The 23,159-nt window shown below is 35.2% G+C and overlaps 1 protein-coding gene across 3 annotated transcripts in view; it reads left to right on the top strand.

The window, feature by feature from the left end:
* CRPPA (CDP-L-ribitol pyrophosphorylase A) overlaps positions 1 to 23,159 on the top strand; it is a 299,083-nt gene that overhangs the window by 166,227 nt on the left and 109,697 nt on the right. For 2 of the 3 annotated variants that reach the window (XM_029234261.1, XM_029234263.1), the window contains one exon: positions 6,949 to 7,080. In XM_029234261.1, the coding sequence (XP_029090094.1) occupies positions 6,949 to 7,080 (132 nt within the window). Of the gene's footprint in view, positions 1 to 6,948; positions 7,081 to 19,739; positions 19,782 to 23,159 lie in introns of those variants that run through there. The other variant, XM_029234262.1, reaches the window with a different exon arrangement.

A 23,159-nucleotide genomic window follows, 5' to 3' on the forward strand; every position in this document is an offset into this window, starting at 1 on the left:
TGAAATGAAAAATACACTAGAAGGAATCAAGAGCAGAATAAATGAGGCAGAAGAACAGATAAGTGACCTGGAAGACAGAATGGTGGAATTCACTGCTGCGGAACAGAATAAAGAAAAAAGAATGAAAAGAAATGAAGACAGCCTCTCGGACAACATTAAATGCACCAACATTCACATTATAGGGGTCCCAGAAGGAGAAGAGAGAAAGGACCCGAGAAAATATGTGAAGAGATTATAGTCGAAAACTTCCCTAACTTGGGAAAGGAAATAGCCACCCAAGTCCAGGAAGTGCAGAGAGCCCCAGGCAGGATAAACCCAAGGAGAAACAGGCCGAGACACATAGTAATCAAATTGACAAAAATTAAAGACAAAGAAAAATTATTAAAACATGAAGTTCTCATTCCATTACTTTGATCTTTTAAATAAGGATCTGAAAAAAAAAGTATATACAAATGTAACATTTTTACTGGTACTGTAAAACTCATTTACTTTTTAATTCTTTGAATCAATAGAAACATTTAAACATTTTCTATGGTTGATATTTTAATGCAAAGTACTATTTTATTTACTACCTTTTATTAAATGCCATTATTTCCCAACCTACTAGCTTTGCTGGTATTTTATTTTGTTAAGATTTACAAGTGAGTTGTTAGGCATTTGCTCTCAGTTTCCATGATGGCTTAAAACTTAGTTTCTATTCATCAGAATTATGAGTTGAATTTCATGATGGCATTGATTTAAACTTGTTCTAAAACAAAGGGCTTTAATATTAAAAGCTTGTTCTTTTTTTCTTTTTAGAAGTACAATTTATTAAATTAATTTTCGTTAATAAAATCCATGTAATTCATAAGTATTACATGGAGAAGTGAGATGAAAGTTTTTCTGAAGTTTTTGGGGCTTTTTTATCCTTAAGATAAACTCTTACTTTGATTTGCATAGTATTGGCCAGTTTCATCAATTTTTAGATTTCCCTGATATTTCTTTTGAAAAGTGATGTTTTGAAGATGTTGGGCCTCATTCATACAATTTACTTTTCTGTACACATATGTTGATAATTTTGCAGTATCTCTTGTGTGGATTCAAAGAACCTCTGGTCTATCTACCAATTCTTTCTAACTCAATTATTTGATAATTACCAGAACTTTCATTTTGACCATCCTTCCTTCTACTTTGGTGGGCATTAAGCAATGCATTACTTGGATATATACATAAGCTTCACAAATTGACTTTTTTCTTAGTGAAATAAACAAAGAGTTTGTTTTCCCTTCTACCGCAAATCCTGACTCCCTTCTCAGGCCTTCCTGTGAACATGGACTCTGGAATGAGACAGAAGTGTTAAATGTGGTATTATGGAACATTCCTGATGTTTTAAAGAATATTGCACGTGATATTAACTATTGTCCTTTAATTAATGTACCTGTCCTCAGTGAAAAGTGAAAAATCACATTTTATAATATAAAAAAGTAATTGGAGTTCATTGGGGACCAGGGGGTATATTAAATGGTTACTAAGACAAATATAAAGCATGTGTAGAATTAATGTAGAAGACATGAGGCAGAGAGAAGCCTTTTCCAAACTCTGAGTGCCAGAAACTTCGCCCACCCACAAAGCCATGAAGTTATCCACATGTTAAATGTTTAAGCAGTTTACTATTCTATAGGAGTGAATTTGCTACCTTAGAAAAAGATGAAATTACATTCTTTTTTGGGGGGGCGGTGAGTAGGAAGAGATCCATATCTTTTTTGTGTATGTCTGAAAAAGAGCATTTAGAAATGGCATCCTAACTGGGGAATATTGTTTTTCTTATAATTTACATGTAGCAAATTAGTGAATGGTGCAAAAAGAGACCAAAGAATATGTATTTGGTGTAGCTATAAGCAAATCTGCAGAACTCAACCTAGATGAAATGTTTTGCTACATTTCAATGGATACAAGTGCTTGTATCCTGTCCAAACTGTTTATTAAGGCAAAAACATTTACATTTCTTGAGTTATCATGACCATTTTGCAACCTTCTGCTACAGTTGTATAAATCTGTCCTGTTTTTAAAATGAAAGTTGATTGTATTGTACCAACTCAATATTTTCCTGGACCTCATAAGTAGCTGATGTATTTTAGAATTCAAAATTAGTAGCACAGTGTTATGTATATGCTTATATTTTACGTTATTGGTATTAGGAAGTACATCTGCTGGAGATTATCTTCCGGTTTTTATGATGTCATCAGGCTTTCTCACATGGTGAAACAGAATTTTGAGGTGCATCCTACTTCTTCATGCTCGAATTTTATCAACCTGATTATATACATTTCATAAGGTCAATATCTGTTTCTTTAAAAGTGACATATGTCAGCTACAATAATATTTAGCACATACTAAGTGTTTAGAAAAGCTGCCTTATTCTTCTGTGTTCTACTACTTTATGTCTTAAAGTTTCCCTATAATTTAAGTACTTGGTTTGGTGGTATGAAAAAATTAATAAACATAAGCCTCTATTAAAAAGAATTAGGATACCAGAAGGGGGAGCTCTCATGCCCTGAGATTATAGCAGAGCCCGACAGGAAGAAGAAACACTCCTCTTTCCTGGTGAAGACTCAGTGAATAGAAAGTCAGGGACTCTTTGTTTACTATAGCCCTCCAACTTCCTTTCCCCCTCAATAAAAGCCTTCTCCTTTTCTTGCTGTGTGAGAATTTGCACATGGCTCACCATGGTTACAGACACCGAATCACAATTCTCTGATGATCCCAAATGAATAAACCCGTCTTTGTTTTAGGTCAACAATGGGGTAAATAGGCAGTTTGAAGGTATATAAATAGTTCGCCCAGAGTTCACTTTTACGCATTATTTCCTTAATTTGTGGAATCTCCGGTGAACAGAATTGACCTACTGATTTTTTTGAGTGCCGTTAACATTTTTTCTTTTCAAGGAGCTAGGATATGTTGAATCTTACAGACCTATAGCTGGAGTGAAAGCCTTCCATTCCTAGTTTAGAATCTCATGACTTGGTGGGAACTTTTAAAAACTATTGTACATGTAGCGTGTCCTTCAGTTCAACCTAGATGTTCTATGCTACAACATCTGTTTCTGTAAGAAAAATTAGCTTCTATGTCATTAGTAAATAAAGGAGTTAGGTCCATTTAATGTGAAGTTGCATCAGCTCGTGTGCAGCTTTTCCTAGATAGAAACAGCCAGAAAAACAGGAATAGAATTATAACCTTGGGAGGAAAGAGAAACACCCTCAGCTCAGCTGCTGCCCTGGAAGCAGAAGCCTTTGACGTTAAAAAAAAAAAATTTTGTCTCATGTATTAGTTTCTAAGAGAAGTGCAGTCAAACATTCCTCTGTGTTTATGGATTTGGCTATTGTTTTCTCATAATTCAGTCTTTTTTTTTTGCTTTGTGTTTTAAAATCTATATTCTTAGTAATAAGGTTATGGTTATTATAAGTTTTGTTTTTTATTATGTACTGTTTTTCTTTATCTTTATCAATGTTTGTGTTTTTGGTCTTAACCCTATTATATTGCTACAACCTTCATTTTTGGTAGTATTTGCATGGTATGCCTTTTCATACCAGTACATACATAAATGTCTAATGAAAACTGTCTTATCCTGTAAAGTACATACTTTCAGGATAGTTTTCATTAGACATTTATATTATAACTAGCATATAGTTAGATTTTTAAAAAAATCCAATCTGATAAATCTGTCACTTAAGAAAGAGTTAAAAAGTGTTACATTTATCTTTATTATTTTTATATTTGGGATTCTTTCTACAAGCTTATTTTTTTTTGGTTATTGCTGTTGGCCAATTGTTTTGTTTGCTGCTTTACTTTCCTCCTATGCTTTGTTGCATTGATACAAATAATCCTTTAGCCCCTCTGCAAGTTTGGAAACTATACAATATAATTGTATATAGCTTTAATTAAATAGCATTACTTTTTTTTTTTTGTGGTACGCGGGCCTCTCACTGTTGTGGCCTCTCCCGTTGTGGAGCACAGGCTCTGGACGCGCAGGCTCAGCGGCCATGGCTCACGGGCCCAGCCGCACTGTGGCATGTGGGATCTTCCCAGACCGGGGCCCGAACGCGCGTCCCCTGCATCGGCAGGTGGACTCTCAACCACTGCACCACGAGGGAAGCCCCAGCATTAATTTTAATATACATAATTAGCTCTAATTTCTAATTAGGTCTCTAATTTCTGTCCCTCAAAAAAAAAAAAAAAGATTCACACTTTATCTGTTGAATGTTCTCGTTTCAATATAATCTTGTCTCGAGTTTTAGGTTTACCATTATTTTAGACTCCCAGAGTTATAATTTATTTTTACAATTAATAGTTAATGTAATTAACTGGTATTTAAAGAATTAATTTTAGGCTCTGTTGTAGGACACTCTTTAAGGAAAATTAAAAATGAGTACCTGCTCCCAGCTCTGACTTCCCTGAGAGGTTCCCCAGCTCCTGGCAGCATGCGTTTCCTCTTGGGCCAACCCTAATGGCAGTTTCCTGGCGCAGAGCTCATTCCCAGTTGTATCATAGTCATCGTTCCTTCTCTAATTAATGCATTACCAGCATTTCCACTCTTTCATTTCTGTACATTTTAAATTTCTGTACAGGCTATAATTACCAGTTATAGTGGTCTTTTCTTTTCTGCTCCTTGTGCTAGTTTTACACAAACCGTCTCCCTACCACCCACCTCCCTTACTTTAGTGCAAGATTTTTCTGAACTCAAATTTTGTCAGGAAGACTTGTATTAAACAAGAAATGTCTGTCTGTCTAGCTATCTATCTAGGCTGACAGTAAGGTTGCCCAGGGTGTGTATTGCAAAATTCTAGGGCATTCCATTCATCTAAAGTATGTTGGGCAAGGTGGCCGCTAGCATTTCATGGTATCTGAATAGTACAGGTAATTACACAGTTAAAAGAGTTAAACAGTCCTCTGAGGCTTTTAACTCCAAACAGTAGTATTGTTCCCCAGCCTAGCTGGTATGGGGCTATGTAGTGATCGGGCCATATGGGCTCCGGAGAGACTCTTACCCTCAGCCTGTCCCCTGGCTTCAGATACATACCGTGACTGGAGTTTACAAAATTGCCTCAGTGTTGGGGAATTAGCCTGCTTTTTGTAGCAAGCACACCACAGCAATTTTAGGTTCAAACTCCTAAGAGTAGAAGCCTTTATAGCACTAGTTTGACCAACTTTGTGAAAGACTACAGGGCAGGGAAAAAGGCAGGGCAGAGGTGGGAGTGTCTTCTGCCTTAGCTCCTGCGCTCATCATCTCACATGAGTTTAGGGGCTGCTTTTTTCTCCCCACTTCTCCCTCTACCTTGGTTTCTCAGGGGTGAGGGAAGGAGATCACAGAAGGTGGTATGTGAGCCATCCTTTCAGAAGGCCTCAGCTGCAAATAGGGGCCGACATCTTTTGCAACAGCTGATAGTCATTAGCTTCCAGGTACCAGCAAGGGGAACACCTGGCTATAAGGTGAATTACTTTGAAGGAAGGTCTAGTATTTATAGTTCATTCACAATTCTTCCAGCCTGGGTGTGGTTTACCAGTCAGGAGTTAGTTTTACCATAAGTAATACTACCTGGTAAAAAAGCTGAAGTTTCACTTTCATAAGTTTTTAGGGAAACAGAGCTTAGGGGAAGGTGAGCCCAGGGTTTCAGGGTTACATGGTCTTTTCTTCAGCTATTCAGCAGATAGAAAAACCTGAAAATTATTCTTTCTGCTTTTTATCTTCCAAAAAAATTGTTTTTTGCTTTTCTTTGTTCTTTTGGTTTATGAATTGGACATTTTTAAGGAAAAAAGTCTTTATTGTTACCTTAGATTTCAAGAGGTAGCAGCTATATGTATATGTTTTCAACTGACTATATTTAATGAAAAGTTCCAAGAAAGTTACTGAATATCTACTAAATTAAAATACATTGCACATTATCTCAATTATCTTTAAAAATGGATGTTAAATAAGCAATTTTCCCTGGCAAAGCAAAATGTAATGGGTGAAAAAAAACCCTCTCATTCCCTTGTTTTACAGAAAGAACATAATAAGATGTTTTATTGTCTGTTGTCATAAAGAGCACATTTCCATATGAATGAGCAGAGAGGAAGGGATTAGTATAAGATTGGTATAAGGGATAAGTATTAGTATATAACGTGGAGTATATTATAAAATGCTCCTAGTTAATAAATAAACAGAATTGAACAAATAATTCTTGTTTTAAAATTTTGATATTGCAGAAGAATACACATATTTCTTTATGCTCATTGTATATGTACATTTGCATTTTAAATAGTTTATTTTGAAGCTATTGTTGTGATTTACGTTTTTATATCCCATGAAAGACAGACAGTATTGTATCATCTCAGTAGTAGTAGTTTGTAGAAAAGAGCACAGATCACCCTGAGACCTTAAATTTAAATGAAAAATATGCTTAAAACATAGTCACTTGAATAATTTCAAGAAAAACACTAACACTGCTAAAAGAATTCTATATAAAATTCTTCTGGATTTACTTTAAGGAGTAGATTATTATTAAATTCCAATTATTACTTTGAAAGGGATTCTTCTAAAAAACTTTATGTATTTGGATAAGCAGTCCCTTATATTTTATTGTTATTGTTAATTTCTTAACCTATTTATTTCTATCTAGCCTAGTTTCAAATTACAAATTAGGAAGTAAGTTGAAAGAATTGATGAAATCATATATTCTTTATATCAATATACTTGACTCTGACACAAATTGAAATAGAATATTAACAGTTTATACTTTTCAATTAGTGTTTACTACATCTGTATTTATAAAGGATGATTCATTTTATTAAGTATTTATGGGTTGAAATGATTAGAAGTTAATAAAATAAAAATAATTTCAATATTATATGTGTTTTAAGCTTCTTTAATGTCATACTTTTCAAGGGAAACTGAATGGTACTCTGATTGTTACCTTTTATATTATTTTGCAGGTGCAATTTCTTGATTATGAATCAGTACCATTTGGTCAGAAAATGGAAAACCTAATGCAGATTAGAGAATTTGCCAAACAAGTGAAAAAAAGAAATATTTTATTATATGGGCTTCTCGTATATTACCCACAGGTAGGTGAAATGTTGGTCTCTTCAGATTGTATGTTTTTTAGACTACAGTTTTATTGGTGGGAACCTGATTTTGTTAAAAGCAAAGAAATATTAAAAAAAAATTGGGCTGGTAAATTACTTCTCTATTCATGTTCTGCAGCAGGTAGAAACCCTTGAATCTAAGGGAAAATTAAAAATCAAAACAAGTGTTTTGATTGGGGGAAAAAAAAGATGAAAATTGACAAAGATCTCACACTAGGTAGCCCACATAAAATTGCCAGATATGCAGAGAAAAATACAGAATCCCCAGTTAAGTTTGAATTTCAAATAAATAATAATTTTATTTTTAATTCCAATTTTGGAATTTGAAATTTGAATTTCATATTTAACTGGACTCTTGTATTTAACTGGCAACTCTAAGGTCACAATCTTAGCTGTTTGTATAATTTAAAGTTGTTTATTCCTTTAATGCTGTGCTAAAGATGTTGGTAATCAAGACTTTACTCATTTGAAAGCAGTGGCTGGCATTTGGGTTACATGAGGGCATGGTATTTAACTAGACAAAAACTCTTACTGGCGCTGTCTTTTAATAGCGAGTTACTTAAGCTGAAGGCAAAATGAATTAGCATTCTAGATTCTTTGTGCGGAGAAATGCTATTTAAATCAAACTGTTTGGAGAATCTGTTACAGAAGATGGCTTTGCCCTTTGTGCATAGATACCTTTCATAGAACTTGCAGAAAGCTTCATGGTGTCTTAGAGCTGTACCACATAGGAGTCAAGGAAGTAAGATAGTCAACTGCTTTTGTTTCTAGTGGTCTGGACTAAAAGTGATTTGGTACTATATGGTTGATGAATAACAGCTGTTGTTTATGAAATATTTAAGGTGCCTTTTTAGCCTGAAGGTAACAACATTTCTTTTGAAACAAATGGATTTTCGTTGAATATAAGGGGCATCTTTTAGCCAGTTCCTTGGTTTTCTTTAACTTTGAGGTTGTTTCCTGTGCTTCTGACATAGACAAGCATGACCTCCAGTTGGTCCTAAGGACAAGGCAAAGTTTAGTTCACTTAGGATCATGGAATTGTAAAATGTTAGTGCCATATGGTTCCTGAAGTCAGCACAACCAAGGCCTAAAGAGAGACATGTAGTTGCCCAAGGACATAAAACTGGCAGAGTAAGAATAAGAACTCAGGTCTGTATCTTCCTTCAGGAATGTTTCCTCTTCAATATTGTCTTTGGTTGTACCCTAGATTAACGTGGTGGGAAAAAGAAATCAGTTATTTCTCTTGTGCCATGCAAAGGAGTCATGGACTAATGCTATGCTATACAGGTATAAAATAGTGTTCACTCAGGAAAGCCTCAAAAGCTGGGGAATGGTAGAGCACACACAGTTCTGGACCTCTCTTTGTCCTATGATTTAGACTAAGCACAAAGGGTCTGTAGCTGACTTTCTAGTGGAGGGTCTGGTTGCCAGTTGAAATGGAGCATGGAATTTCAGAGAAAAAGTATGTTTTAGCATAAGTATGTCCCAAATGTTACATGGACCATATTTGCACAAAAAATTCTTTATCGTTATTCTGAATTTCAAGTATAACTGGGCATCTTGTGTTTTATTTGCTAAACCTGGTAACACTTGTAGAGTTCATATTTACAAAAAAGTATTCATTTTTTTCACACTTGACATGTTCTACCCTTTTATGGAATGGAGTACGGTGAGTATCTATGTGACTCTGTACCTGTGAAGGCTCCCTGATTGGAAAAGTAGCCTTGTTGAAAAGCAGGAGCCTTTGCAGCCCACTGCTTGGTATCTGACTGCTCTTTTTAAGCACACTTGGACCTGCTAAGCCAGCTGTCTACTAAGTTACCAAAAGTGGAAAAAGGTGGTCCTGCAAGCCCTTCAGGATATGTCTCTCATTGCTTTAGGATGCAAAGAAAACTTACTTAGGTGTTGCTTGTCTCTTCTTAACATTTCAGTAATGACGTTTCAAGTATGCGAAAATGTTTAAAATGAAAGGTTTACTTTTGTCCTTAAAGACAGAGATGTGAATTGACTTTTACTAGCCCAACACACTGTCCAATACATAATTCCACCTTAAAGAGCATTTACTAAGGGATCCTGGGATGTTTGTTAGATATGCCATTAAAAAAGAGCTGTGGTTAAAAAATTGGAGAGGCAGCAGTGAATAGAGTTAAACGGACTTCTTTAATGAGGGCTTCTCACAAATCCTTAATAAACTGATGAGCATTTCATGTCTCCAACCTGGGGACAAGGGCTATGCCATTTTCCATTTTCTCCTGTAATCCTTTAACCATAGATAAATCATGGGACTAATGTTCCCTAAAAGAAACTTTGAGAAACACTCCTCACAAGTATACCGTTAGGTAAAGAAAGCACTACCTCTGTACAGTCTTTTTCTACTTCAGTACTAATTTTTCCATTTAGTTAAAGCAGTACTTCTAAAATTGAGTGCCTACTTGACACTGCAAACACCAAGGATATGAAGATGTATAAGGTGGAGCTTTCATTCACTGTTTAGTGAAGAGTGTTGGTCTGTGCTTTCCACTGTGCTGTGAGATACAACTTTTTGTAGTGTTCATACACTGGACTTGTTCCCTAAATCGAATTCATCTCTGTAAGAGCCATTAGGTGTTTTGTAGGTAGTTATTGTGTACGCTCCTAAGTGTCTGAACAGTGAAACCTTTCTAGATTTTTTTTAAAACCATTTTTTATAAGACACTGGCATCAGGTGCGTCTTCTTTGGATAGGTTTTCACTTTATTGATAGCCCCTCCTTGGAAGAGAGACTGTATTGAATTGACGTCTGTATCTGTGTTACACATATGTTCTTTCTGGCTTAAAGAAAACCTCCCTTGTTATGTATGTGATATTTCTGTTCATGCAGGTAGTCTTGATATTTGGCCGCACCTTCACAGTGTTGATGTATATGATGTTTATAGTTACACAGAATTACGTAGGCGTTTTTCTTTTTAAACACATGATGCTATTAAACCTCTGTTTGTGTTTGTATAGAGTTCTTCTACACACATGTATAGGAGTTTTTGTGTTTGGCAATTTTAAGCTGATTGGTTTTATTCTATTATTTCAGTCTTTCATTGTCTTTTTTGATCTAGATTGTAGCATATGATTAATTAGCTATAGTTTCTTGCATCATATAATTTACAAATTAGATGTCATCTATATTTTGTATATACCTTTAAGGAAAAAATAGATTTGGATAAAGCTAAGGATTGATTCCTTCCTTAGTATCTATAAGTGTTCTACAATGTTGTCTGTGATCAATTACTGATAATTTAATAATTCAGTCACTGACAAATGCATCTAATTTTATAATAGCTCAACTCAATTTCTCCATATTTTCTTTGCTGATATAAGAAACGTTAACAAATACTTTACTTAACTCTAGATAAGCTTTATGTGTGTGTTTTTTCTGCCTTTGAGAGAGATTATTTGCTAAATTATTGAATATGCTAGTTTCTTATCTATATCACCATAGTAAGGCACTATTAACTTTTTTTCCCAAAATTGACTTTAAAATATTCTAGTGGCCTCAAAAAATTAAAATTTAAAATGAGCTCTTCGTGGGTAGCTTAGAGTTATAGATCAAGTGACAGGCTTCACTGTGTATATATATGTATCTATACATTTATATACACACACGTATATAAATATAAGTAAGAAATATTTGACCATAGTATAAAGTTTTCTAATGTTATCATCCAGTTTTCAGTTCCTCAAGTTGTAAACAAATCAGGAAAGATTTGAAATTTATGCTCTAGACTAGAAATGTAGCATAAAGCTTGCCTTTACAATTTGTTGAATGAATTTAAATCAGGTCCTATCCCTTTTTAAGAAATACCATACAAAAATAACTATGAATAATTAAAACCAGTTTTTATAGTTGAGTCTATATAAAGGATCTTAGTCCCTTTTTATGTGTTACTTTAAATAATTCTATGCATAAAATATTATTCTTCATCCTGTTAATCCAGCTTTGTTATGCAAACCATCATTGAGGTCCATGATATAAAATTATGTGTTTGGGGAACATGTTTTAGTTATTTGAAAATCTGTATCTGATAATATGGCCGTGAACATATACAGACTTAGTATTTCTGTCATGAGCTGTTCAAGCCAGTAGCTTACAGTTTACAGTCTTAATTTTGTTGAAATCTAAAATATTTTTATGATAACTTTGTTTTTTAAGGCAAATATTTGTGAGTTTACATTTTAAAATAATATTCCTTAAAACTGTGATAGTAAGTAAACTGTTTCCCTGAGTTCTGTGAGCCATTCAAGAAGTGGATTGTAGGAACCCGTGACCTATATAGCTTGTTGGTCAAAAGTACAGATGGCATCCGAAGTAGAAGTCAGCCTGGTGGGACTGAGCCCTTAAGCCTGGGGTGTGTGGTCAGTGCTAACTCCAGGTAGTGAGTGTCAGAACTGTTTCGTGTGGTAAATATAAAACACACATTTGGTGGCAGAAGTGTTGAGAACAGAAAAACAATCTTTAGGCCAGTATAAAACTTGCTGTATCCATTATCTACCCAATCCCACCGGAGGTTTTCCAAATTGTGGACATTCTTTCAGCTTAGGTGCCTAGTGAAAATGTTGTGAATCAGTGTCCCCAGCAAAGTAACAGTGAACATGTAGCATGAAAAAGAAATTAGACTCCGTTGTCACTGTAATACAACTTAAACTATACTGACCGTTTTACAGGTAAAATGTCTAGGTTACAACGATATTATTCCTTCGATTAGTAACTTTTTTGTACAGACATTACAACATTGAATAATCTACTCAGCTGATTTTTGCACTCAGCTTTACTTATCCACCGTCTTCACAAAGATATCATGAGACATCTTATTAGGTATTTTCCTGAAGTCCAGATCTGCGATTTGTACAGCTGTCCCTTGCTTGAGTAATCTACTGGTATTCTCAAAGAAAGAAATAAGTTTAACTTGTTTAAATGAACATACATTCGACCCCACTAATAAATGATTGATTTTCTATGCCAGTAGCTTTTTAAACACTTTTAAAACATCTTAGAAAAATCCCCAGCTGACAATATTATAGTCACCTGAGGAATTAAATATACAGATTCCTAGTCTGTACCTCCTTGACTCTATTTCAAGAGATCAGGGATATCCCTGGGGCTCTATGTTTCACCAGCTCAAACTGTGATGAAAGATTAGTATGAGCCAGATTTAAATGACTGATGCAGGTCAGTGGTCCTTCATTACACTGGCATGTTGGAATCACTGATTTCCCTTTGTAATCTGTGTAGGACTGTCACATCAGTGGAAGCTCTGATATACCAGGTGGTATAATAGAATGTTGATTAAGTTTGGTAAGGGAGTGAAGAATGGCCATTTGAATAAGTTTCTCAGGTAACCGAAATCATGTCTTCGTGTTCATTAAGGACAACTGTTCTAAACACTCAAAAACTCTCAGTAAAATAGGGCAGTTATATTGATAAACATAATTAGTTGGCAACAAAAAAAGTGTATAATTGATTGTTTAAAAGACGGATTTTGAAAAGGTATTTTGTAGCTTTATAGAATTAAGAGTCATAGAACCAAGATTGGATACTAGCTAGCCAGGAACAGTACAGTTAACAGAAATGCTCAACCATCCTGTGGGACTGTGCTAAGAAAAATGCCTCCCATCCCTGATTCTGCTTATATAATATGCTAGGGGACCATGGGTAGGAACTCTACCATAGCTCATCCGTAAAATGAAGAGTCTCTTCCCTAGATCTAGTCTCCTTGTTCTGGCACCACTTCCACCTTCTAAGTCTCCTCCATGTGCATAATAGAATCTATAGAATCATGCTACAGAATCTGGGGAAATATAGCTTGGTTTTTTTCTCTGTAGTCTCTATAGCGCAGAAATGAAAGATGGGCTATGGTTAGGGAAGGCATTGCTTGCGCCACTTCGCAATGTCAGCCCCATCTATGTTATAGAATCCTGTCTTACGTTGGAATGAAATCAAACAGAGCACCTTTAACACGTGTTTACATTCAAGGGCTTGTTATTTGTCTATATCCAGGCTTTCCATATGGTGTCTGCCACAAATATACATTTTTAAATACAATTTTGCATATGAACTTTTATAATAATAAAATTTGCAAAGTCTATAAAATTTATCTGTAGCAGTTTTGTATTTAATCTGTGCATTTTATGTACTCAGGGCTTTAGAGATGAGTCACACAGGTTCATGGTTAAAGAGTTTCCTAAAATTATTATAACTGATTATTTCTTACATTGAATTAGTATCTTCCCCTTAACTGAAAAACAAGGTATATGACCCTAAACAAGGGATATAAGTTTTCTAGGCCTTGGATTCTCCATTTTAAAATGCAGAAGTCAGAACTTCTGTTTGAAAGCGTTTGTTGGATGAGAAAGAGGAGACACAAGAGGTGTGCAGGCTGTGTCATGTGGTACCATCAGCCATCTCTCACTCTGACACGGGAATTCTAGAACTGGGCTTGGGTTTTCTTTCCTCTCCCTATGTGGCCATAAACTTCACCTATACTATTATTTCCTTTATTTTATTCAGAATTTCTCATTGTTTGTGTATTTTGTTTTAGTTCACAGAGGGAACTGTTCTCTTTTTTTTGTCAGACACCTTAATAAAGTAGAAGACAAGGGTGGTGCCTTAGTCTGTTCTGCTGCTATAGCAGATACCATAGGTTGGAGGCTGGAAGTCTGAGATCAGGGTGCCAGCATGCTTGAGTTCTAGGGAGTTCTTGGTTGCAGAGCGCTGTTTTCTTATTGTATGCTCACAGAGCAGGGAGAGGGTGAGACCTCTAGAGACCTAATTCTATGGATGAGGACTCCACTCTGATGAGTTATCACCAACTGAAGGTCTCTCTTCCTAATAGCGTCACGTCACGTAGGAGTTAGGATTTCAACATATGAATTTGGAGGAGGGGCACAAAGATTCAGTCCATGACAGGGAAGGAATTAACATCCATTAGTGAAAGGTTAAGGGAAATATTAAATATGTTAGCACGTCAGGAGTATGTGCTGTTTATTATCTATTCCTTATCTTCTGTCTCCTTTCTTCTCCTTTTTACTGTCATTTTACTGGGTTTGATACAGTGGGAAACAGGACTTTTGAAAGCAATAGTTGGCTTAGTGTTTTTGTAAGATGGGGCCATTGGAAAGGACTACATCAGGCAGAGCTACAGAAAACAAGTCTTGAAGAGGTCAGGGGTAAAACAGGGGAGCGCCTTACCTTCTCCCTGCTCCTGAATGCCACTGTTTGCTCTCTTCCTACAACTACTGCAGCTCTGGGAGGCATATAGAAAAAGGAGGAAAGTTACCAAAGCAGTTCTGTAATTTTTTATTTTTTAAAAAACAATTGTAAAAGACTTATGAGGATCTTTTTATAAACCTCCAAAACAGGATGTGAAATGGTGAAATGAAGTTGTTTGGCAAAACATTAAATTAGATAAAGATGTGTAAATTGTTCTTCTGTCCAAAGTGTAAGCAAGATCTCTCTACTTGATGAGTTAAGTACTATTGTCTTTCTCTGTTGTATGGGTTTTGAAGGTTTTGTGTGTACTATAAAGGACATCCAGAAAACATTCTTGACAATGAATCTCTTTGTAATTACTTCAGGTAAATTCAAAATAAAACATTAAGAACTATATGAACAGGTCCAACTGCTCTCGGATACCTTTGTGCCAAAAGACCTGAATTTGTAGGATGCAATTTACACCAGTCTTTCCTCTCAAATGCACCCCATTTGCTCTGTGTTCTTAGCCTTCAAGTATGTTCCATCACTTGGAGAACAAATAGGTGCATGCTATCAAGTAGCAGAACACAGGTTTGTTTTTAATGAAAATCTTTGGGGAGATTAGACTTAAAACTCTACTCCCTGCAGTGAGCAGTTACTTGGAATTTAGCTGAATTATTTACTAAACTCACATTACTTTCCATGCCATCATACGGCATGTACACCAAACACGCAGCACCAAATCTGTTTACGGAAACCCATAATACCCTGTTCAGAGTAATCAGGCTTTTCAACGTGGGAATGTTGATGAGACTAAATATTTTTCTCTTTCAAATTGTTTTGGCTTTTATTATTTAGATTTAGTCATTCTTTGGGAAAATAGGAAGGTTATGAAAGATAATGTCTCTTCAAAACTGTGTGTTTGACGTAAAATAGCTAGCTAGTGGGAAGCAGCCGCGTAGCACAGGGAGATCAGCTTGGTGCTTTGTGACCACCTAGAGGGGTGGGATAGGGAGGGTGGGAGGGAGATGCAAGAGGGAGGTGTTATGGGGACATATGTGTATGTATAACTGATGCACTTTGTTATAAAGCAGAAACTAACACACCGTTGTAAAGCAACTATACTCCAATAAAGATGTTAAAACAAACAAAAAAGCAACTGTGTTTGAAAAACTGAAACTGTTTTCAGGGAGTTTGGTTAGCTTACCTGGCAGACTCATCAGAGAGAGTAGCAATAAGCTATTATACTTAGACATATCTAAATGAAATGGATTATTACTTACAAACTTCTGCTACAGAACTCTCCTTCATTTTTTTGAATAAAAAAAGCAAAAGTATGAATGAAAAAGACCATGGAAAATTCTTAATGAACTAAATCCTTTGAACAATGTATTAGCTAACTATCACTGCATAACAAATTATCCCAAAACTTAGTTGCTTAAAACTACATATATAATCTGACAGTCTCTGTGGGTCTCTGGCTCTGGGTCTTTCTCAAGGCTATAGTCATCTCAAGGCCACACTGAGAATGATCTGCTTCCTAGCCACTTAGCTGGCTGTTGAAAGGATTCAGTTTCTCTGGGCTGAGTCTTCAGTTCTTCACAAGCTCATGGTTGGAGGCCAGCCTCTATTCTTTGTCATGGGGGTTTGTCCATAGAGCATCACACAATATCAGAGCAAGCAAGAGAGAGAAAACGAAGACACAAGTCACAGTCTTCTGTAAACATAATCACCAAGTGACATCCTGTCACTTTTATTGTATTCTGTTCATTGGAAACAAATGACAAAGTTTTACCTACACACAGGGAAGGCGATTTACATAGGGCATGGCTACCAGTAGGTAGTGATCGCTGGGAGCCATATCAGACGCTGCCCACCACAATAATACCAGAATGCTAATATTACAGCCTAAAAATTGTATTTCTTGCTACCCACTCCAAGCAAAGCAAGGGGTTTGTAACCTAAATAGGGCCAGAAATGTGTTAAGGTGAAAAACATGCACACAGATTTTACATATATATATACACACATACATACATACACACGTACATATGATTACACAAACTTACTTTTTTCTTGACGCTTGAATAGAGTAGTAACAGCTAGAGACAGTATAGCAGGGAAGTGGGGAGCCAACGAAATGGAAGCTTAGTTTTATGTTATCTGTACAATTTTAAAAAGCTTGATTTAGGTCAGATCCACATCAAATAAATTAGGGAGCATATATTCATAGATAGGCTCTGTTATTTCAGTTCAGGTTAGTGAAGCTAGTATTACAAAATAATTGCTATAAAATGGTGGCTTTGCATTTGAGGGAGTTGAGACTCATTACAGTGGAGCATATAACCCAGAAGTGTTGTGTCTCAGAGGCTTGAAAAGCAGCTTCCAGGAAACAGAGTTGCTGTAGTAAGTCAGGAGAACTAGAAGTTTAAAGAAGCCAGTGAATCTCACAACTGGAATCGTTTTGGTAATCTTTAGGGAAGATGTGTTTGTGGACTTGTAGAAAGCATTGAGAAACTTCATTGGGCGTTATCTGATTTCCTATAAACTCTTTCTCCAGTAAAACTCCTGTCATATTACTAACATCAATGAAAAGTTGGAAATAGGATCTAACTTCATTCAATACCCAAATTCTGATATTTTAACTAATGAAATAGAAAAAAAAAATAGGCATGGCAAATAGGTTGAAAGAACAAACTGAGTAATTATTCCGTGGGAAGTGGAGAGTTTCCTAATGCATGTGGCATTATTTCAGCCCTTTGAAATAAAACATGTTGTGTATATATATATATATATATATATATATATATATATACTGTTCACAGCAGTTTTATGTAGAATTTCCTTAAATAACATTAGAGGGAGGGAGATATCTTTCTCTGTTTATTTTCATTTTATGTAACTCTAATTATCCAAACTGCAGAAACAGCTGTACAAAGAACTCTAAAATTGCAGTGTTTAACTGAATCAAGTGGAGAGAACATGATGTGTATGCTAGAGGACTTGAAAACATCAAGCAGAGTGGGAAGTGAAACTACATAGAAGCAATGTGAAGTCAAGATAATAAAGATTTAGCATTCAAAGCCAATGGCAATAAGTCTGAATACTTAGAAATATTTTGGGCCTATTATTGACTTTTAGATATTGCGTGTCATTTAGATTAAGGGTAACGTTTCCAAAATCTGGGACTATCTAAGGACCATGTTCCAGGAATGAGAGTTGGTTGTATGTAAATTCCTTATTTTCTGCCCTAAACCATCAGGATTTAGAAAAGATAATAGTTTGTAAATTTAGAACATGTGTTTATTGTCTCTGAGAATCCTATCAACATTTCTGATTATGAACACAAAGGAAATATAGAGGGACCTTCTCCACTGAGAGTCAGGAAGCTATGAGTAATGTTTGGCATAAAGATTTGTGTATAGAAAACAGTGAAGTTTATTAGTTTTCCATCCATCTCATTACTCATCTTTGACAACTGGTAAGGAAATATATTTTAATTAAGCTTCAACTTTCTGTTACTGAATGCATAATGGCAATTATATACTAATGCTATTAGGAAATGAGTTGGTTTAATAACAAACATATCTACAATCACTCTTTTAGAATCTGGATTTTAATGGGCAGAAAAAGCACAGATGTTTTACAAAGACACCATTCATGATTATTATTATGCTTCGGTCAGTGTTTATATTTTGTATGTTTCTAATCACTATATCATGCTGAAATCCTATATGACGAAGAATATAAGGAAAGAATGTTCAAGAGTACCACAGATAATTTACCATTTTTTTCAGCTAAAATTAGTTATTTTAATCTTTTGCATTTTTAATCTATTTCCTTTTTAAAAATACGATTCTCCATGTGTATTTATGGCCTAAAAGCTTCTGAATCGTAATAAATTTCAAAACTAGGCTACAGATCTTCTGCTATATGGACAGACTTTTTACAAGGGGATTCAGGAACACAAGAATTTAACGTTTATTATAGGACATGCTATACTTTTTTTATTGTTTACCACAAAGACTTTTTCATTAAAAGATTCAAAGAGAGGAAATTTAATTTTTGTTCATAGGCTTGCAAGCTGAAATTCGGGCAATGTGAAATGTATTAAAATAGAGACCATTAAAGTAATCTATATACCACTTACTGGTAGTATGTCCTTACATTTGGTTTGTAGGTTTGAGCCAATCTTATGCTCTATTCTTGATAGTGAAGTCAGTTAAAGAAATTGATTCTCTAGTGAGGATATGCTGCTTTGAACAGATACCAACTACCAAATATCAAGTTACAGGCAAAATTATTAAATGTATAAATGTACAGATTTATGGTTTTCTAATGCATCTGTATTATACTGTATGTTTCTAGTTCCTTTCTAGTGAAAAGTCAGGCCATTTCTTATTTGTCTACTGGGTACATATCTTTGATTCTGACTTAATCTGTTTAGTTTTGAATTTTAAATAGGAATAATAAATTTTGCTCAATATATGTATATATGAGGGTTTAAAATAATTGTGCTGTATTTTTCATCATCTTAGTCCTTTTATACCTTTATTAAATTTTTGACTTCATATTTAAGATGTTTTGATGCAATTAAGGATTTAGGCTCTTCAGGGAGGGTGGTCTCTTCTCCCTCTTTTAAGAAAGTCCAGCATTAACACAACATTATTAGTACTCTTTTGACCTTCAAGAGAAGAAATAGGCTAAAAACCTAGATAAGGAGTTGCTAAAAATCTAGTTACTGAATTCTCAGGTTCGGCCCATGATGAGAATAGGCATGACCCCTAAATCTAATTTTTTAGATGGAGATGTTACAAAATTAAAAAAAAAATACATACTGATCATAGAGCAACAATTAAAACACTCAGTGGCAAACATTTCTGAACATTGATAGCAATTTCTATAATGAAGGCATTGCATTTACACTAAAAAATAACCAGTTGAACAACTATATAAATGAGTGGGAAGCAGCTTAATACTTTTCAACAAATGACCTGGTCAGTATGATTTCAAAAAGCCTCAGTCATATTTTCCAAAGTCGTGCTTCTTCTTTTATAGTTACCGTTTTTCTCATAACCTATAAGAACACCAGACTTTGCCAGCACCATCACAAGAACGTGAGTTTTCTTCACAAATATACTTTCTCAAGTCAAGTAGATCATAAGTGAATGCTTCCTACCTTTCCTCAAATTTTTACGGAGTGTTTTAAGGCCTTGGGAAGAAAGACAAGGTTTGTGGGTTGTTTTTTGTTTTTAAATATGTGCAAGGCCTTTTGTAAGGCATCTTGAGGAAGTCAAATGGTGGCTGAGACTTGACCTTCACCCTCAGGGAGAGGTTTTACTGAAGGAACTATATCAGGTTAATTAGATGTTATAAATGCATAACTTCTGCTTTTTAGAGCTTAATTATTTCCACAGGTATGTGTTTCCCAGTGGTTAGCTAAGCAATAACAAACATGGCCCTTGTGGTAAGTTCATGACAATAATGGCTTTGGCCAAAATGTTCACTTGTTTTTTTCCATGAGATGGCTCTAGTAGCGCTTACTTGTCTTTAACTTCATTCAAAACAATTTTATTAGCTTGTATTGTGACAGCTGTCATATTAGCATGCATTTTTTAAGAAACTTATCAAAATTGATGAAGTTTTGTATAGTCATTTTAATACTGAAGATGGGAGAAAACATCATTTTCGGCATGTTATGCTTTATTACTTCAAGAAAGGTAAAAACACAAGTGAAACACAATAATCATTTGTGCAGTGTATGGAGAAGGTGCTGTGACTGATCGAACATGTCAAAAGTGGTTTGCGAAGTTTTGTGCTGGAGATTCTCACTGGATGATGCTCCATGGTCGGGTAGAACAGTTGAAGTTGATAGCGATCAAATCAAAACAATAAATTGAGAAGAATCAACGTTACACCACGCGGGAGACAGCCAACGTACTGAAAATATCCAAATCAAGCGTTGAAAATCATTTGCACCAGCTCGGTTATGTGAATCACTTTGATGTTTGGGTTCCACATAAGCTAAGCGAGAAAAACCTTCTTGACCATATTTCCACATGCTACTCTCTACTGAAACGTAACAAAAACGTTCTGTTTTTAAAACAAGTTGTGATGGGCAATGAAAAGTGGATACTGTACGATAATGTGGAATGGAAGAGATCGTTGGGCAAGCGAAATGAACCACCACCACCACACCAAAGGCCGGTCTCCATCCAAAGCAGGTGATATTTTGTATATGGTGGGATTGGGAGTACTCTATTATGAGCTCCTTACGGAAAACCAAACAATTAATTCCACCAAGTACCGCTCCCAATTAGACTAAACGAAAGCGGCAGTCGATGAAAAGCGTCCAGCGTTAGTCAACAGAAAATGCATAATCTTCCATCATGATAACGCAAGACCGCATGTTTCTTTGATGACCAGGCAAAAACTGTTACAGCTTGGCTGGGAAGTTTTGATTCATCCGCTGTATTCACCAGACATTGCACCTTTGGATTTCCATTTATTTGGGTCTTTACAAAATTCTCTTAATGGAAAAAATTTCAGTTCCATGGAAGAATGTAAAAGGCACCTGCAACAGTTCTTTGATCAAAAAGATAAAAAGTTTTGGGAGGATGGAATTATGAAGTTTCCTGAAAAATGGCAGAAGGTAGTGGAACAAAACGGTGCATATGTCGTTCAATAAAGTTCTTGGTGAAAATGAAAAATGTGTCTTTTATTTTTACTTAAAAACCAAAGGAACTTTGTGGTCAACCTAATATTTTGCCTTTTGCCACCAGCATGGCTGGTTCTGTGGAAGTCTGTATCTTCTAAAACCCTATATATTGCACTTGAGATTACAGATCTTTTCAGCTAGTGTATCTTTGGGACTTTATAAGAAAGCATATGTGCTAAGGTAAGATAGGAGAGAGCTATCTTGTTTAAGCCGTTGAGAATAGTGAATTTCCTGGCTGACTAAAATGTACAGTAAAGAAAAATAATCAGTAAAATTCCAAAAACCTTACCAAGTTTTTATTTTTTAAAAATTTAGAAAAGTTTGAGAAATTACTAAATTTGTTTCTACTGTTATAGCTTCTGTAGCTTTAACGAGGTGTATGAAGAAGGGGAAGGACATTTCATATAACTCTTAAGTGCTAAACTCAAGTGGAAATTTTAGAATTCTGTAATTGTTTCATCAGGTATCCAAAGTTTGACTTAGATACGGTGGCTAAATTACTGCTAGCTCCTAGCTTTCTCAGTCAGAGTTTAAGTTGGTTTATACTTTTTGGATATGAATTTGATTCAGATTTCCCTTTGTCTCAGTTCAAATATCATGTATTATGTCTAATATGATATCTTAGATGGGAAACATGAAAGTTGTTAGTCAAAATGCCAAATTCACTAAGATTTTTATTTTAAAAAAGAAAACGTAGACTATGCAATGTTTCCAAATTATAAAATTGCAACTTAGGTAAATAGATTGATAATTTTTAATGAGCTGGAAGATAAACATATACTTGCCATAGTTTGTTATATAACATAGAACTGTGAATTAATTTCATCTTTAAATTTTCAGTTACCTTAAAATTTTGAAAATAGTGATATTTTGTCTCTGAAACATATTATGTATTAATAAGTGTGTATAAATCTACTTTATGTAGCTTTCTGTTAATGTATAAATTTCAGTATTTTGCTTCCTGAACAAATTTTATGATCATTTCAAAACTTAAAAAATGCAGCATTTATGTCAGTTTCAACTAAGTTTACTGGAGGCACGATGGATTTTTAAGCCAGTTGAATTAATTGGGGAACTAATTGGCCTATCAGTTGGGAAATTTTAATTGTAAATGTCAGAAACAAAACACAAATCGCTTTAACAATATAAATGAAAAATTCAAGTTCATGGCTTTATGCATTATAGGACCCCAGATACTCAAAGGGGGGACTGCCTCTTTCTATTGTCTGTCTCTTCTCCACCCCTCTATATACCCAATAACTTGGGTCTTTATTTTCATGTGGTTTTCTGAATAGTATCAAACATAAGCACCAGCTGCTGCAGGTCTATATTCTGTAAGTTTAGTAAACTTAGTGTAAAGAGAATATCTATATCCTAGTATCTTCAACAAAAGTCTTGGCTCTCATTTTCATTAAGCTTATTTGTAAAACGTGTCTTTATTTTCTGATTCAATTACTTTGGCCCATGTAGATGTTCATTTCATTAACCAGGCTTACTTCATATGCCCACCTTTGGAGCCAGGTTAGCTCACCCAAACTACATGGATGAGTACAAGGGTTGGGTGCATTCCCAAAAGAAAATTGTGGTACGATTCCCCACAGCATGGGGGACAGGCTGGACAGGCCGAAATGATAGATTATTAACTATTCACGTTATGGACTAAATGTTTGTGTCTTCTCCAAATGCATGTGTTGAAATCCCAGCCGCAATGTGACAGTATTAGGAGGTGAAGCCTTTAGGAGATAAGTGGGTCATGAGGGTAGAGACCTCGTGAATGGGATTAGTGCCCTTATATTCTATAACATGTGAGGATACAAGAAGAAGACAGCAATCTGCAAACCAGGAAGTAGGTTCTCACCAAACACTGGATCTACCTGCACCGTGATCTTGGACTTACCAGCCTCCAGAACTGTGAGAAATAAATATTTGTTGTTTAAGCCACCCAGTCTATGGTAATTTATTATAGCAGCCTGAACTGATACAATTTTTAATTTGGGAAATTTTTCTATCTTAGTAAATGTGTAAGATAAAGACACAAAATATTTGTGTCCACATGATGTTAATTTGGGTGCTTGTTTACTAATTAACTGGAATTATAGAGTATCAGATTTTTAGGGGA

The sequence above is a fragment of the Monodon monoceros genome, unplaced genomic scaffold (assembly GCF_005190385.1).
Source record: "Monodon monoceros isolate NGI ecotype Baffin Bay Population unplaced genomic scaffold, NGI_Narwhal_1 Super_Scaffold_2, whole genome shotgun sequence".
Lineage (NCBI taxonomy): Eukaryota > Metazoa > Chordata > Mammalia > Artiodactyla > Monodontidae > Monodon > Monodon monoceros.